The sequence below is a fragment of the Lagopus leucura genome, unplaced genomic scaffold (genome assembly GCF_019238085.1).
Source record: "Lagopus leucura isolate 7727_CA_CO unplaced genomic scaffold, USGS_WTPT01 Super-Scaffold_100019, whole genome shotgun sequence".
Classification (NCBI taxonomy): Eukaryota; Metazoa; Chordata; class Aves; order Galliformes; family Phasianidae; genus Lagopus; species Lagopus leucura.
Window position 1 is genome coordinate 493,331 of NW_024962273.1, and position 17,469 is coordinate 510,799.

Here is a 17,469-nt window from a genome sequence, read left to right on the forward strand (position 1 = left end):
TTTCTGTGCCCAGTGACGGGTCATTTCTGTGCTAGATGTCATCACCATCGCCCCTTGAGGTTGCTGTGGTCAGATTGGCTAACTGGAATTTCAGCAGGTTGGAGAAAATGCTAATCAGCATGCCATGGTCTGACTGCACCATCCGGGCTCACTGAGCTCTTAGCTCTGCACGGTGCAGAGGCAGATGTTCACCATGAGGATGAGCGAGGATGGCTGTGCTGTGGTGCAACCAACCCCTGGACAGGGTTCCCCATGACTCTCCTCACTGAAGCTCCTTTTTAGACACAAAGGTTTCAACCCATGGTTTGTTGTCCTGAGGCGCAGCTTCCCTCTGCCAACAGAGGTGTTTGAAAGAATGAGGACAAGTAGAGGTCATTCCCAAGTGGACGCTGATGGCAGACACAGAACTGTTCGAGTGACAGCAGCCATGGGCACCATGGCCAGCCAATCCAGTTGATTTAATGCCCAGAAGAGATCCCACATTTGAAAAGGGGCATTACACTCAGTCATGCTTGTGCAGTGTAGAGAGGCAAATATTCCCATTTTGTACCCTCTGCCAAGTGACGTGCCTGATTTATTGGTGGAAAGACATCTCACTCGGCTAATTTGTTTGCTTATCCTTACTAAATGATGCCTGGGGAAGCCATACCTTCCAAGTACCTTCCAAGTCCATTTCAGTATCCAGATTAATCACCAGAAATACACAGATTGCAAATGGGCTAAGAGCCCTCTTTGGTGCATAATGTTATGAAGAAGCAGACTGGGAATTCCTCAGGTACCATCATTTTCACTTGTAAGTAAATATATGGTTTATTTTCAGGGCTTCCAGGAAAACAGGGGCATCTCTGCCCCCACGGCTCCCCAGAAACATGCTTTGCATTGCCATCACACGCTCCTTGGTGCAGGCTGCGGGCTCTGGGCAGGCAGTTGCATTGCTGCACATCCTGCTCCTCCTTTTGCATAAGAGGTGTTCAAAATGCGATGTGAGCTTTGCTCCTGGGGCTGCATCTTGGTGGGAATTAATGCAGGTTTGTGGTCACAAGCAGTAACTCTTGGTGTGGGAGGGTAACACACTGTGCTGGCTGATGTGTGCCTGCTGGTACTGTGGAGGGACCCAGCGTACCCGTACAGCCAACTGGCCTAAGAAAGCCTTAAAAAGACTGTTAGGGAGGCGATGCTGTTTCTGCAGTGGTGGGAGCGAGCTCTGGTTGCTACAGCACAGTGTGCGACCAAAGCGCGGTGTTCTGGCGGCCAGGAGCCGCACAGCGCATCAAAAACAGGATGTGGGCGATCACAGCTCTGCAGCGGGCTGGGGCCGGGGGGGAGGAGCACGGGCAAACTGCAGAGCCGAGGGAATGAGCGCTGTTCTGAGCCGCGCTGCTCCGCGCAAGCGGCAGCAGAAAGCGCTGAGGGCAGCCCGAGGTGTGCGAGGAGAATCACGGAACTGCAGACCATCTCGAGTTGGAAGGGACCCACAAGGAGTCCATCGAGTCCAACCCCTGGCCCCACATAGGACCACTGAAAACCGAAACCCTATGGCTGAGAGCGGCGTCCCAACGCTCCCTGAGCTCCGGCAGCGCTGGGCTGTGCTGCCCGCTGCCCTGAGGAGCTGTGCAGTGCCCACCGCCCTCTGGGGGAAAGCCATAGAACCACAGCCCGGTTGGCTCGGAAGGGACCCCAGAGCCCCCCAGTCCCTCCCCTGCTGCGGGCTGGTTGTCGCCAGCAGCTCAGGGCCCAGGTGGGATGCCTGGCCTTGGGTGGGCTTTGTGCTTGGCTCTCTCGAGCTGTACTTTCTGTAGCTGATGTTTTTTGTTTCTTTTTCCCCCAAAGCCATGGGATGTGTTCTGGCTTCTGCAGGGATTATGATGGAAAACTATTCTGGCTTCAAATTTATCCTGCAACTGCTCTCCCCTTGCTGTCTGGAGACCTGACCCTGGAAGCCATGGGCTTACATGAGGTTTCTGCACCTTCCTGTCTCAGCCTCGGGTTTCTGCCTGCCCCTGGTTCCGTTCTGCTCGGAGGCAGCTCTCATTTCAGTGGCTGATCTCCACCTGCGTTTCAGGGTCAGCTGTGCTTCTTCTGCCTTCTGTGGGTGCTTCTGCCCAGGTGAGTTCTGCTTTCACCAAGTATTTCTGTTCTGTGCAGCTGCTTTAGAGGCTTCTGTGCAAAGCAATGGAGGCAGCCAGCTCTCGTGGTGCTGAGGGGGTTACAGAGTGCAGTTACCTGGGGTGCAAGTGGTGAGCACACCTTGCATATCCACAAAGCTAGGAATTGCCTTTGGTCAGTACTGTTCCATTCCAGCCACAATTCAGGTGAGACAGTCCTGGAACTTCGTGCCTGCCGCACAGCCCCATTACATCCACAGTTGTGCAGCTCTGTGCCTTTCAGACCAGGCAGCATTAAGTTGCAGAGGCAGTCAAGAAGTGCCCGATGGCCTTGGCTCACTGTTTCTGGAACAAGGGCAGGAGCAGCACTGCCTTGCCCTGGCCCAAGGCTGCAGCACCCGCTACAGCTGAGCTGTGTGACTGGAGCAGAAATGTGGAGGCAGGCGATGAGCTACGGAGAGCACAAGGAGCCGTGTGAGCACCTCATGGAATGGCTGCTTAGTATTGCTGAGATGGAGTTGTGGCTCTAATGAGGCTCTCCTATGTGCCTTCCTGCTGTCTTCACTCACAGTGCTACCTGCGAAATGTGAGGGGAGGGACTTCTGGAGTGGAAACGTCCTGCTTCAAAGGTCACTCGGGAAGTGGTTCAGAAGAGATTCGTGCAAGTAGTGCTATGACCACCAGGTGCTAATTGGGAATGGTGCCTCTGGGTGAGGACGGAGTGTGCCACCAATAGATGGCACCAAGCTGTGTCTCAGGGCTTCTACAGTGCCGTGTCCACCAGAGGGAAGCTGTGGGGACAGGACCCGGCCACCAAGGAGCAGCGTTCACCAAAGGGCCGTTTGGATTAGTTTGGGGCTATGCCAATAGCTCAGAAGAACAGAAATAACCTCTCAGCTCTGCAGCCTGTAACACACACCTCTTGATGGCACCCGCAGCAGTTTCCCACCATTTGCACCCGTTTTTCTTGGACTCGTTTTTCCAACAAAAGATCAATGTTATGAATCAATCGCACCAACCCCACGTACAGCGCAATTGGAAGTCGTTGAGTTACAGATGCAAACTCACAGCTGAACTAAAACAGTTCACAGGGCTTTGGCTCTGCTTTTAATCGAGGTCTGACCTCAACAAGAGGATTTCCAAATCCCGGAGCCCAAAGATGTCAGAAATGTTGCATTGTACGAATACAAAAAAGTTGTTCAGAGCAGGAGATTACATCCTTACGTAAACCTGGCTCTGGTCGGCAGGGCAGGGTTCAGCTGTGGTCAGGAAAGGGCCGGCTGCAGCCCTCACACGCCGTCTGGCTGGAAGGTCTGGCTGGCAGCTCCTACACGCACATTTGTCTCACGCCTTCCCCTTCCATATTCCTCAGGGAGCATTTCTGCAATCCAAAGGCGCCTTTCTACGGAGCGGCCGCTGAGCATCCCCTGGGATGTGATGTCAGGTCGGTGCCCTCGCTCCGTGCCGGTGGTACCAATGTGGCCCCGGCGCACCGGAGCTGCGCGGGGCAGAGCCGGAGCCGCGCTAAGCCGGTTATGGGGCTGCGACGGGGCGGTCACCCTCTGAGGATTACGGGGCGAGAACAGCCGGTGCTCCCGCTGCGGGGGAAGGCACAAAGGGCCATTGTGCGGGAAGACAAAATCTCTGTGTGTGACCGCGGCTGACACGTTAGAGCCCCGCTCTGCGCGCCAGCACAAAAGCCGCCTTGCTTCATATTGTTTGTTTATGTAAATGGCAGTGGGCATTTAACCGTGCGGCCGGGGCAGCCCGCGTGGTGGCTGAGACGCCGATTGGACCCCGCGGTGCCACGGCCAAACCCCGCGCTGTCACCGCCGGGGCTGAGCAGGGCCGGCTGCCCGCACACGCGGCCCGGCGCCGGGCGCTCAGCATGAGCGACAACGTGTCCTCGGTGCCCGGCCTGCCAGCGTGCAACGGGACCGCGGCCCCCCAGGAGGGCCTGCCGCTGGCTGACGGCATCACCGATGGCATCACCGGAGCCGTGGGGACGGTGCCCTGCGTGGAGGAGGGTGCGCAGCTCGGCACTCTGCTGGCAAAAGGAAATGTGGAGGAAAGCGGGAACTCGTCGGCGGAGGATGTAGCACGTGGGGACTGTGATGGAGAGCAGCGATGCAGAGGTAATGTGCGGTGCTGCCTTTTTGTTTAGTATTTGGGCGGAAAAGATTGTTTGATGTGCAGCCTTACGAACAGCTGGATGTGTTATGTGTGCTGCTCAGAGCTCCTGAGCTGCAACTGTGGGTGTCAAGACTTGGAGTAATTGTTAGCGACAGATCTGAGCTGGTGGTTACAAAGGATGGATTGGAATGTATGTGACCAAAGAAAAGAGCAATTTCTTAGCTCTGCTCGAAAATTCTGCTGCCAATCTGCAACAATTAAAGCCTAATTATTGTCACTAACTGTTCCACGAGTCCAATTCTTGTCCTTTGTATTTCCCAAAGAAAAGCAAGAGGACAACATTGCGATGCTGCAGGAGGGAGCAGCTGAGCCCCAGGATACAACTGAGCCCCAGGACATGGGAGCCTGCAGGCAGGAGCTGGAGGAAGGTAATGCAGAATGCTGTGTGCGCAGAGTGCCGGAGCCTGAGCATGGCAGCAAGCAGCCTCCCAGGCAATGTTATGCAGAGTTTTATCACTTCCAAATTCAGCCAAAACCTCGCGTTGCATTGCAGAGGACAGAGATGCATTCCTGACCCTTTTCCTCCCTGATTTATGAGGGCTCCAGTGTAATGTCCCAGTGTTGAGCATTCATGTGGACGCTTCTGGGCTCCTCACGGGGACAGGCGGTGGCTGGGATGAGAGCTGCTGGCTCCAGGAATGGCTGCTGCTGTCCCACGTTGCTGCCCCCACCCGCGTGCCCAGCAGGCTGCCGTGAGCTGCTGGTTCCTATATGTCAGCTGCCGCATTGATACTGAGCTCCTCATCAGAGGGGAGCAAATGAGCAGCTTGGGGTGAGTGTCACAGAGCTGAGCCGTGTGAATGCAGATACAGGAGATACATGGCTGTGCCTCATGATCAGAAACTGGTGTACCTTTCCCTAAGAAAGCAAAAAATATATGAGCATTTGTCCTAAGCAAAATACGTCTGAATGGCTTTGAGATGAGTCAGGATGGAGGCTTTCCCTCTCCACACCAACATCCCCACTCCAGCTGTGCTGCTTTGCAAGTGCACAGTAAAATCTATTAAATGATCCTGCACGGCCCCCTCACCTCAGCCACGAGCACTTTATCTCCAAATTGCAGGCAGCTTTTTAGTACCTGACCAATTTAGTCTAATTACTACCCAGAACCCTGCAGGCAGACACTGAATAGAGTGTTTGTTGTGACATGGGAGCAGAGATGTGCCAAGCAGAACAATACCAAACGCTTCCCAAGTGGGGACGTGTGTTTGCCCACGTCCTGGGTGGGCAGAGGGTCTGAGCCCCAAGGGGTGCAGCTATGGCACTGTTGTGTGCTGGGCTGTGCCTGCAATGCGTGTGTGCACAGTGGGTGCAGCCTGGGGGTGTCACACCTCATCCTGGGGGTGTCACAACTCATCCTGGAGGTGTCACTCCTCATCCACCCGAGTGAGACGGGGCTCACCATGCTTCTCTGTGCCGCAGGGCAGCGGGCGCTGGGTACAGCAGGCACAGCGGGCAGTGCTGGTGGGGAGGATGCGGTGACCCCCACGGACAGCACCGAGCAGAGAGGGAAAGATGCTGAGGAGGAAGAAGAGGAGGAGGAAGAGGAGGAGGAGGAGGACACCGAGGAGGACGAGGTGCAGGTGATAGAGGTGCCGAAGGGGAGCGGCGCGGTCCCCCAGCAGCAGGAGGGCAGCATGGAGATGTCCCCCCCCCTGCAGCCCCACCTGCAATGCGCCGGCAGAGAGGGCTGGGGAGCAGCTGGGGCTGGGGAAGAAGAACGACATCTCCAGGCACAGCTACTCCCGGTACAACACCATCTCCTACAGGAAGATCAGGAAAGGAAACACCAAACAAAGAATCGATGAATTTGAGTCCATGATGCACTTATAAACCGAGGTGGGGAATCTCTTAATGTGCCTGAGAGCTCGTGCTGGTTCTGGTTTTGTTTGTGTCCAAAGACACGGCCTTCACACAGCACAGATCCACCCCTGCTTCCTTTTTGTATGTGATTTCCCAACTACTTTCCCCTTGACAGCAGGTGGGGCATCCATAGGACAGGGAACGATTGGTTTGCTGAAGGTGTAACGTCAATTCACTTCAAGTTCACCTGTTCCTTTTCTCTCCATTTTTCACACCCACACTCACATGGCAGCATGCCCTGAGCACACTGCAGTCCTCGTGCTGCTGGGGTGGTTGGGGCCACGTAGCCCAGCTTCAGTGAGCACAGCCCAACCCAGCCCCATGCAGCTCTGGGATCAGTCCAGTACAGCCTGCCAGCACCACAGCTGTGTTCTCCACATGCTGCCGTTTTGCATTGTGGCTGCATTTCTTAACGTTTCTTCTCAATTTTCAAACTAAGTTTAGATGCAAAATTTTATTTTATTTTATTTTGAGACAAAGCAGGTTTCAGGGGTAATATTTTTTTGCCACCTGAACACAGCCTTTTCCCTTTCTCCATTTTAAAGCTCTCTTGTATAACCACGGTGCTGTGGATGCATTCTCTTTCAAACTATTTTATGGAAAGCTTTGTCTTGAGTTGGGATCAAGCTTTGCAGACATCATCCCAGAAAGGACTGGGGATCTTTTAGGTAAGGAGAGGCGGTCTGAGCAGGGTTGGACCGTGACTCCCACCCCAGCACTCCCCTTCAGCCATCACTGCTTTTTTAATTCTCAGTTTTACATTATTTCCAGCAGCACTGAGTATTGCTTTGACTTTTTTTTTTGTTCCACAGAAAGGCAATTATTTATTGGCAACGTCAAAATAATAAATGGCAATTCTGTATTGTACAAACAAAACACAGTCCTCATTGTACCATTCAGAATTGTTTATTTGCTCTTTGGTTTGCAAAAACCTCAGAGGTTGGTTGTATGCCCCATAGTGCCGGTCTGTTCCCCGCTGCCTGGTGCTCCCCCGGCCCCGCTCAGCACTTCCCGGCAGGCTGCTGGCACCTGCCTGCTCCCCCTGCTCCTTCCCAGGCACCGGAGGGGCTGCACTGTGGGCAGCTCCAACCCCACTGCAGGTCTCCATTTATCACCTGCCTGTACCGTGTTGCAGTGCTTGGCTTGCATTCTCAGGGCTGTGCGCTGGGGAGGTGCTCTGTGGGAAGGCCCTGCAGAGGATCAGGACAGGCTGATCCATCATGAGCCATCAGTGTGCCCGGGTGGCCAAGAAGGCCAACAGCATCCTGGTCAGCAGTGGTGCTGCCAGCAGAGCAGGAGGTGATTGTCCCTCTGTACTGAGCTCTGGTGAGGCTGCACCTCAGTGCTGTGTTCAGTTTTGGGCCCTTCTCTACCAGAAAGACACTGAGGTCCTGGAGTGCGCCCAGAGAAGGGCAATGGAGCTGTGCAGGCTCTGAGCACAGACCTATGGAGAGCACAGGCTGAGAGAGCTGGAATGGGTCAGCGTGGAGAAGGGAAGGCTCGGGGGAGCCCTTATAGCTCTCTACAGCTCCTGACAGGAGGTTGTGGTGAGGTGGGGGTCTGCCTCTGCTTCCAGGTAACAGCAATAGGCTGAGAGGTGATGGCCTCGCATTGTGCCAGGGGAGGGACAGGTTGGGTATTAGGAAACATTTCTTCTCCTGTGCCAGTCAAGCACCGGCACAGCTGCCCAGGGGGTGGTAGAGTCACCATCCCTGGGAGCATTCAAGGCCTGGGGAGATGTGGCTCTGAGGGATGTGGTCAGTGAGCATGGCGGGGGTGGGCCGAGGTTGGACGCGGCCATCCTAGAGGTCTCTTCCAACCTTAAGAGTCACCATGGTAATTCTATGACATTTAGGGCACACAGCACGGTGGGAACGGGAGGTAGCTCCAGGGGGTCAGGACTGGAGGCACAGCCTCTTTCTGAAACTAATTCCTCTCTGTTGTCACTGTGCTGGGTTAGGAGCTGTGTGGCTGTGCTGGGATCCATGCTCCCTGTGCGTCACCAGCAGTCCCTGAGGGTGTGCTGGGGTCTGAGTCAAAGACACCAGCAGCGCAGCGAGCACTGACACAGGCACAGGGGGATAAATGCAAAGGACAATGCTGCGGATGGGATGTGACTGTGACATGGGAACACGCTCTGACTGTTCAGTGACAAATGATTGAATGTCAGCAAACAGCATTTAATGAAATCCATGCTCCTGATACAACATGACTGCACAAACAACATCTGTGCAATTTTTCTGATAGTGACTGCAGGCAAGCAGCACCAAAGGGGGGAGATAAAATCAGGAAGACATATGGAGCAGGAGCCAATTGTGGAAATCTGTTAGGGCAGTCAATGGTTTGGCAGACGCAGGCTGTCAAGTGCTGTCAGCACTGATCCTCAATGTGAAGGGTAACATTACACTGTGCCTCTTGAACTCGGAGAAGTGTGAGCTGGTCTGCAGCAGCCTGTAAATGCTGCACAGCAATGTGCAGCTGCAGTGTCGAAGCCACCCCACAGTGCCCACAGCCACCCCACAGTGCCCTGCTGGCTGCACACAGAGCAGGGAGCCCAGGGGTACTCCTGTCAGCACGTGCTGCTTCTGGGATGTTAAAAAGGTCAGCTTATGAGAATACAGAGGATTTCAGAAAATATTTCTATTTAATAACACAGAAAACGATGTGGTTTTTTGCCTCACAGTTGAAAGAAAACCACATTTCCAATGTCCTTATGCCAGCTGTGCTACACAGGGTGCTCCAAGCTCTCTCTGTGCTGGTTCAGTTCTGGCTTGGAAAGGAACTCTCAGCTCTGTCGCTGCTGCTGGATGTCTTGCAGTGGCCCAGTGCTCCATCACGCCATGTGGTAACTGCCAAACCTCCACTGCTGGTAGCGGTTGGTGGCACTGCATGCACCCAGCCTCAGGGCCAGCAGCACTGGGTGCACGAGCAGGCAGGCAGGTGGATGCTGCTGCTGCACCACAAGGTGCTCAGCCTGTGGAGAGGGTGATCCTTTGGGTTCACATCTACACATCTTTCCCCCCATACCCTCATACCAGACAGGCTCTGTCCCAGGGCTGCTCCTATTGGGGTGTTCTGTGCCTGGCCTGCAGTGCTTTGCACACACATGTGGTGGGAAACAGTCCTGAAAGGACACGTGCATTTCTGCCTGGGCAAAAACTGGATTTTTTTTGTACGTGGTAAATGCAACTTACATCACCAACGTGACACAGTCACTGTGGCATCAGAAGGTAAAGCACTGCACATGCCATGCTGCCCCTCTCCCCATAATGCATGGAAGTATTACTGCTTTGGACAGAAGAGGAAAGGGATCTTTGCTATAGGATGAAGTGCTAAGTCACAGCTACTGTTCTTCTCTGCAAAATTAGGAGTATTACCAAGTTCCTCAGAGCAAAGCCCTGCAGAGGGCCAGCACAGGCATTGCAGTACAGGTCATAAAGTTAAGTTCCCATTTTCTTCCTCTTCAAAACACTTTTCTTTAAAAAAAGCCAGACTGTGAATGGAACACCAGTGGATACCAACACCAGTGTAAGTGCTACCCGTCACCTGGTGTGCTACCAGGGCTTGTGGCTGTCACCACACTGCAGACGGTGCAGCCCTGCTGCGCACAGCCCTGCCATGGCGCTTCCCTCCCACTCCAGACAGAGAGTGGCCAGGCTGTCAGGGCTGGGGGCTGTGGGGTGTTGGGACGCCACTCACCAGCTCAGGGCGTGCTGCCATGGAGCTGTGCCTCCAGGCCAGGTCGCTCTCCCAGCCCCCACAGGGCCGCAGTCCCAGCGCAGCACCCACAGGCACCACGCACAGCTCTCCGTGCCGCAGCAGCCGCAGCCATGTATAGTTGAAGTGCTGCGCCTGCAGGATGGGTGAGGGATGGGTGATGGGGACCCTCTGCCAGGACCCCGGGAGCCGCTCCCACAGGGGCAGAGGCACGCACAGCAATGGCACTGCCTGCTCCGTGCGGCACCTTACCTTGTTGTTAGCATCACAGGCCTGCAGAGCCAGAGAGGTGTTCTGTGCGGCAATGCAGCGCGCCGTGGCTACGTTCACAAGCTGGAAAACAGCACCAACATGCACACTGAGACATCAGCTGTCACAAAGAGCATAGGCCGTGCTCGTGCCAGCACTGATTAACACTGCACACTCAAAGGGGGGGAGCAGAGCCACCACACATCACGCTCCTTGGTGCGTGTGTCAGCGCACACTGGCTCTGCTACACATTTCTACAGCAGGAGAAACCTGAACCCAGCCCCTTCTGGAAGCACTCAAAGCAGGACAAGATGAGCTCTTTTCAGTGCACAGCATTGGGTCAGGTCGTTGAAAGCAGCTCCAAGCCCTGCCCATGACCTGTGGCTGAGAGCAGTGCACCACAGGGATGGCAGCAGCCACGGCTGCAGGTGCTGCCATCAAATCCCAGCCCCTGCAGGGCTGTGCACTCCTGTCTTTCTTTCCTTGCAAACACAGTTCCTTTCCCTCTTTCAGAATTGCTGAAGAATTTCCAAATTAATCCTGGGGAATAAACAGGTTGTTCAGAACACAGCTCCCAAGTAAATTTCGTTAGGGTTCAGCACAGCTGGAATTTGCAGAGCTAGCTGAAAAACAGATTTTCTGCCCTATTAAATTTTGAGAATGAAGATAAAAGGGCAATTCAGGTGGCCTGAACTGGGACAAAGCATGGCAGCACCATGGACATTTTCACAGGCACAGAACTGAGGAGGTTGTGGTTCCGTTGAAACAAAGGTCCCTGTGTACAGCCTCACTGCTCTGTGCTGGATTTGATGTGGGGTTTTATTATTGTAGTTGAAGCAGAACTCCTAAAAAAGTGAATGCTTTCCAGAAATTTGGAACATTTTTTCCGTGTTCTCAAGACTAGTGCTGCGAAGCCCAGCTTGCCGTGGAGCTCCTGGGCATGCACTCAGACACAAGGGGCAGGCGGGGAGCCCTCTGGGTTGCACTGCTGGTGTTGCTGTACCTCATCTTACAAAGCAGGCACTTTACTGATGTGACTGCAATCAGAAATAGACTGCGAGGAACTGAGCGCGTTGTCTTGGCAGAATTCCGGAGCAGAGCGGCGATGTGCTGCGCCCTGCTGGTGGGCACGGAATGAAATAGCACAGAACTGCACGGCTCTTCAACGCCCCTCAGAAATGCGACTTGGAGCTCTTCATAAAAATTCAGACTTGATGAAGTTTATAGAAACTTCATAAAAATACAGCGGAATCCTGACTGTCATGATGGATTAAAGAGCCTAAACCACCACCACATGCCAGGAAGCTGCTCAGAGCCAGGCACACCAAGATGATTCCGTGCCTCTAATCCAAGCCAGCGAGACGAGGTTTAAAGGAAGAGCACCACTGGGTACATACCAGCCCGCTGGCCTTCACCAGGGGAGCCGCCAGGTCTGGGTACACATTCTCCAGGTACCAGCGGAAGCTGCGGCACTGCAGCCTCTCCCGCAGCGCCTTTTGCTGGCTCAGGTCGCCCAGCTCCGCGCGCCGCGGCAGCAGGTGGTACGCATGGCCATAGAACAGCTCCTTGTAGTCGTCCAGCCACACCTCAGCCACACGCGCCAGGTTCCTCTCCACCGTTCTCACCCGATCCTTCGGGAACGAGTAAGGGTTGTCGTTCCTGAAGATGTGCCCGACTCTGGAGCACGGGACGATCTCAATTTCTCCTCCGCACATCCAGACCTGAGGAGCAGAGATGTTTGGGCAGGAACGCTGCGCTCCGGCTTTGTGCAAGGCAGGAGAGCAGTGGCAGGGCTGGTGGCTGTGCCTGCAGGAGTGTGCACAGCAGGCGTGCAGGACAGGCTGCCAGGAGCAACCTACCTTGAATGAAAGCTCCATGTTTTCACCTCCCCAGACATCCAGTCCTGAGTCATACGTCCCCAGCTCAAAGAAGTACTTCTTTTCAATGGAGAATAAGCCCCCTGCCATTACTGGGCACCTGCAACAGGTGGCAAGGTGCAAGTCAGGCGGTTAGAATGCACCCATCTCCTCCACCTTCATCAAGGGGTCACCCAGGAACAGGGCTGTGAGGTGCCTGGGATCGGTGTGTGGGTTTGCACTTACAGTGCAGACCCTGGGACCCATCCTTTTGGTGCCAACTGATAAAGGTAACATTAAAAACACAGCATTTGGTGGCTGGGGCTTTGCCATGGCTGGTGGGGTGATGCCCTGTGTCACACCACCAGCACAGAGCGAGCTGCTAGCTGCAAACAGGTGGGCTCCCAAAGCTCTCAGATTTGCTGTCCGTACCTTATTATATCAGTTTCCTTGAGTTTGTTTTTCTCAATGACTTCTAGCGGAATCTGCTTCCATCCAAAATTCATTGGCCAAGTAAAAATCCCACGCTGAAAGTTGTCCACAGTCATGTAGCTGAACAGGGCAGAGATGGAGATGACGAATTCTGAGTCACATTCCTGATTGAAATGTCACCCTTAATGAACAAAGAAGAACATCTGTACCTAATTAAAACAAGATTCTGACAAACTTCATCAGAAGCTCTCTTCATCTACAACAGCACAACCATTAAGGTTGGAGAAGACCTCTAGGATTCACCAGCCCACCCCACCATGCCCACATCCCTCAGTGCCACATCCCCATGGCTCTGGGACACCCCCTGGGATGGTGACCCCCCCTCCCTGGGCAGCTGTGCCACTGCCCATCCACTCCTCTTGAAAATAAATTGCTCCCAACACCCAGCCTGACCGTCCCTTGGTACAATGTGAGGCCATCACCTCTTATCCTGAAATTCATGAAAAGGCAAAGAGGTGTGTGCGATAAAGCAGTGGCAAGGACCGCTGCTGCTCATTTCTGGTGTAGCCCCCTGTGGAAGGCCGGGCAGAGGGTCATGGTGCACAGCTTCTCACTATTAGCACTCTGACAGACAGAGCGAGGGCTCTCCTCCCACGGCAGGATGGCCTGAGCCGTGTTACCTCATGTCCTTGTCGCTGATCACCTCGATGACAGGACAGGCCACCCTGGCACGGTGCAGGCGGACACGCTCCAGCAGTGGCTCCAGCCAGCCCACATTGCACTCCACATGTGAGTCCAGGAAGGTCAGCACGGTGCCTATGGGCAGGAGTTGTGGCACCGCTGGGTGCGTGCCAGCAGCCCTTGGCCATGCTGGGCCACATGGGGAGCCCTGGATGCCCTGGCTGTGTCTCACCTGTGGCCACCTGTGCGCCCGCCAGCCGGGCCCGAATGAGACCATGCCTTTCTCTGAGGTGCAGGACTTTCACCTTCGGGAACTGTGACATGTATGCATCCAGCTTCTCCTTGAGGTAGTCTGAGGGAGAAGGGCAGAGCGAGGCTGACAGACCCACCCTGCACCCATTTCCAGGTGTGAGAAGTGATGGGCAGAGTGCTCCTGGAAGCTCTCCAGGACACACGGGTGTCTGCAGGTCTGGGGCACAAGCTGGGGTGGTTCATTGCCCCAGCTGGGAATACAACCATTGGCAAAAGACTCCAAAATGTAGTTTTCATGGACACATAGAATCGTTTGAGTTGGAAGGGACCTTCAAAGGCCATCTGGTCCAACAATGAACAGGGACACTGAAAAGACATCATTGGGAGGGAGTAAACGGTATGAGCACATACTGTTGGTTGTTTAAAATGTTTCATGAGTCCCTTCTCTCTCACCTGTGCTGCTTTGCTCACTGTAGGTGGTTGGGGAGGGGTCTGTATCTGCAGCAGGGACACAGGTGTCTGGGCAGCACGCTCCCTGAAGGAGCACCACTTAGAGAATTGGATCAGTTTAACATTTTGAAGAGTCAAAGCCAACAGAGAGCCAAAGTACAGCAAAGCACAGGTTGGAACCATCTGCGTGTCTGTGCCACACATGTGGAGTCACTGTGTGTGCATTGTAATACATCAGGAGAAGAAAATGCAACTTCTTACTAGTATTCAAAGTGGGTAACAAAGAACAAACTGTATTCTGGCTCCAGCTGTGTCAGCTTAACCAAGGCAGAAGTGGCTTCACTCACCTTTAGTGCTGAAGTCGTCCACCAAGATGAGCTCCTGGAGCAGATGTGGGGGGGAGCGGCTGAGCACGCTGTGCACCGAGCGCAGCAGTGTGGACCACACCTCATCCACGAAGCACATGATGATGGTGGTGGTCGGCAGGTCGTTGTGAACCTGCTGCTCCAAGCACCTGCATGGAGGGCAGCGATGGGTTTGTCACTGCCGAAGGTAATTCACCACGTTCTGTGAGTTGGGGCTTCCTTTCTTCGCTCATTACACAGAACATACATACATAAACACATACATTTTATACATGTGCATGCATATTAATTCTATATAACTAATGTTAAGCACAAGTCAAATTCTTTTGAAACCGCACCCCTAGACAGGACTCTAAAGAAAAGCAGCCCGCAGCCTTGATGTTCTGCTGATGTCCCCTTGAAGTCAGGAAGGTGTATGCTCTGACACTGCTGGAGCTGCTTTGGAGATTGCTCCCTCAGGTCTCCTGCCCGTGGCCTGGCAGCAGCCTGGCACTGCCACCCCGACCCACATGGTGCTCAGCCCCACCACGCAGTGCCACACAGTGTGCAGCCTTTGTTTTGGCCAGGAAATCTGGGTTCCTACCTAATCCTGGGCAAATTGCTCTAGAGGGACTGCAGCAGCAGTGTGGGAGGAACCGGGGCACGTGGGGACCCGCCTCTGTTTGGCCAAGGCGTTGTTACCCGGATAGCCAGGCGTTATCCCGGATAGCCAACGGCTGTGACAGCAGCATTTCTGATCGACCAGAGGTGGGCAGTGCTCCTGCAGGTCTGTTCTGCACTGCAGCTCCCAGCACTTGGCCCTCAACTCCGGTTTTGCTGCAGGCAGTTCTTGCTCTGTGTGCAGGTGGCTTCTGTATGTGACACCTTCTGCTCACTGGGAAGCTGCCATGGCTGCCTCCCTCCTCCTCTGCCCTGTTCCTCCATGCAAGGACCTCCAGTGGCTCCCAGAGCAACATAGGAATGCATGTGCATTGATGGGGACAGGCCACAGCACAAACCCCATGTCACAGCTCTTGTGGCAGAGACAGGAGGGTCTGTGCACCAGAGTTCTCCCACCTGCCCAAAGTGCCATTTACAGAACCAGCAGCACATTTCATGGGGAGCTATAGAACCACAGAACCATTAAGGCTAGAAAGCCCTGTAGGATCCCCACCCACCCATGGCATGGGGGGCCTGCTGCCCACATCCCTCAGTGCCACATCCCCACAGCTCTGGGACACCCCCACAGATGGTGACCCCCCACTCCCTGGGTAGCTGTGCCACTGCCTGACTGCTCTTTGGGGAAGGAATGTTCCTAGTACCCAACACAACACTCCGTGGTGCAATGTGAGGCCATCACCTTTCATTATGAATTATCATTGCGAATTATTTGCTTTCCAATCACCATGCTGCCCACAGGTCCCAGGATCGCAGAGCTGAATCCCTGTGCTGGACAGCAGGACAGTAACAGTGGGAAAAGGAGCAATCCTGGGATGACCCCATCACTGTGTTGGCCACAGGCACATCCGTGTGCTGGCACACAGCAGGTGGCTTTGGCCAGATTGCCACCTACTCTCCAGGTGGGTGCCAGCCCCCGATCTCATGGGCAGGGAAGGCTACTCTACCCAGGCACACTGGCAGTGTGTGGAATCAAATGTATGAGCGCTGACACCAAATAGCACTGAATGGTGTAACACCTGATATGATACACCTGATATATGCTGAGCTGTGCCCTCACCTCTCTGGTCAGCAGGCATAGCCAGTCAAGCCACACTGGAAGTTCTCCCAGCCTCACCATTACCAGCATCACTCACCCAGCAGCGTGGCGAAGCAGGGCTTACCCAGCAGGCCTGGTGTCTGCTACGGCTCGGTCCACTGGGATCAAATCGCTGAGGAAGACATTAAAGTTTCCTTCCTTCCATCGACTTTTGGCTTCTTCTTGTTTGTCATCGGGGACTGTCACCGGATGCCCAAACTGCCCGGGTGCCTGAGGGTCTCTGGGTGCCAGCGTGACATCCATGGCCAGGACTCGGTGCGTGCCAATGCCTGCTGCCTCCTGCCCACCCAGCTCGGGGGCCACCCCTGGTCCCACCGCTGCTACCCTGGAGGTGCCATGGCCTGGGGTGTGAGGTGCTGCAGTGCTGCTGGAGGCGTGTGTGGTAGAGGTGCCATTGCTCCCCAGTACTTGGTGCGGTGCTTGGCTCCGGGTGAAGTGTCCCTCAGAGTCAAAGCCGAGGCTGGGGGCTGCAGGGTTGCTGACGTTGACCCCCTCTTTGCTAATAAGGACAAAGTGCTCAGGAGGAGACGCTGCATTCTCTCCCCCTCTGCTCTCCCCGTGCCGCGCTGCCCGGGCCGTCGGGGCGGCCCCCCCCGTGTGCGGGCCGCCGTGGGCACCGTGCGCGGGTCCCTCCGTCCCATTTCGCTTTGCAGGAAACGCGGCTTTGCGGGACGGAGCGCTACCTCCCGCCCTGCCCGGCGGCACCCGCGGTTCTCCGCCCCCGGGAACGGTCCGATCCGCCGCCGCGTCTTCCGCCCGTGCCGGGGCCGCGCTGACCGCCGGTGCCACGTTGTGCGGGACGGACACCGCCGCCACCGAGCCTCCTGGGCGCGCTCCTCCGCTCGGGGCTGCCGATTCCGGGGGGCTCCACTCCCCGCCCGGCCCCCGCTCCCCCGCTGCCGTCGTCGGCACGCTCCTCCCGTCCGCGCCCCCGCGAGACCCCGCGGCCGCCGCCAGCCGCGCCGCCGTGGCCTTGGGGAGGCTGTGGTCCCGGCGGCTGCCGCCCTCCGACTCCGGGGCGGCTCTCCAGGGCCGCTCCCGCTCCCGCCGTCCCCGTCCCGCCGCAGCCCGCGCGCCGTTGTCGCCGAAGGAGAGCCGGAGCGCGGCCATGTCAAAGAGCAGCCAGATAACAGAGGCCACGAAGACGAACGCCAGCGCCCGGCCGCTGCCGCGGAACAGCCTCCGCAGCCCGTTCATCCTCCCCGCGAGCCACCCAGGCGAGTCCGGGCCGCCTTGCCTGGGGGTGGGCGGCTCGGTCCCCTTCCCTGCCCGGCTCAGCGCAGCGCGGGGGGAGCCTCAGCCGCAGCCCCGGCCGCCCGCCGTTCCCTGCCTGCGTGGCAGCCCCCCCCCAACACCCGCCGGCCCCTGGGCCCGTAGCATCGCGCTCCGCTCGCCCATCCGCCGTGGGCAGCCCGAAGGAAAAGGAGCGGGGAGGTGGCGGGGCGAGGTTCCCCTTCTCCTCTCCCCACCCCGCCCAGCCCCGCGCTGTAACCCAACACCTCCGCACAGAAGGAAACTATTGCCTCTCATTATCCGGCCAACTCTGCCCG

The 17,469-nt window shown here is 55.8% G+C and overlaps 2 protein-coding genes across 2 annotated transcripts; one reads left to right on the forward strand and one right to left on the reverse strand.

The window, feature by feature from the left end:
- Nucleotides 1–3,993: 3,993 nt before the first annotated feature.
- ERMN (ermin) lies at nt 3,994–7,041 on the forward strand. The gene is given in 4 exon segments (XM_042877897.1): nt 3,994–4,240; nt 4,562–4,666; nt 5,721–5,947; nt 5,949–7,041. Coding segments are annotated over 4 exon segments (762 nt in total). The 3' UTR covers nt 6,132–7,041.
- A 1,279-nt stretch (nt 7,042–8,320) lies between these two features.
- On the reverse strand, nt 8,321–17,162 carry GALNT5 (polypeptide N-acetylgalactosaminyltransferase 5). The gene is made up of 10 exons (XM_042877981.1): nt 15,984–17,162; nt 14,146–14,312; nt 13,329–13,448; nt 13,096–13,231; nt 12,416–12,535; nt 11,987–12,104; nt 11,525–11,848; nt 10,131–10,211; nt 9,861–10,013; nt 8,321–9,135 (listed from the first exon to the last, which is right to left on the reverse strand). The coding sequence occupies exons 1-10, from the start codon at nt 17,114–17,116 to the stop codon at nt 8,995–8,997; spliced, it is 2,493 nt and encodes an 830-aa protein (XP_042733915.1). The 5' UTR covers nt 17,117–17,162; the 3' UTR covers nt 8,321–8,994.
- Between the last annotated feature and the right edge of the window lie 307 nt (nt 17,163–17,469).

Excerpts from the sequence above, each read along its gene's own strand:
- GALNT5 (XM_042877981.1), bottom strand. The coding sequence starts at position 17,116 with ATGAACGGGCTGCGGAGGCTGTTCCGCGGCAGCGGCCGGGCGCTGGCG. Across the intron at positions 14,313-15,983 it reads GCAGACACCAGGCCTGCTGG|GTGCTTGGAGCAGCAGGTTC; the intron begins GTAAGCCCTGCT and ends CCCTCCATGCAG. Across the intron at positions 11,849-11,986 it reads ACATGGAGCTTTCATTCAAG|GTCTGGATGTGCGGAGGAGA; the intron begins GTAGGTTGCTCC and ends TCTGCTCCTCAG.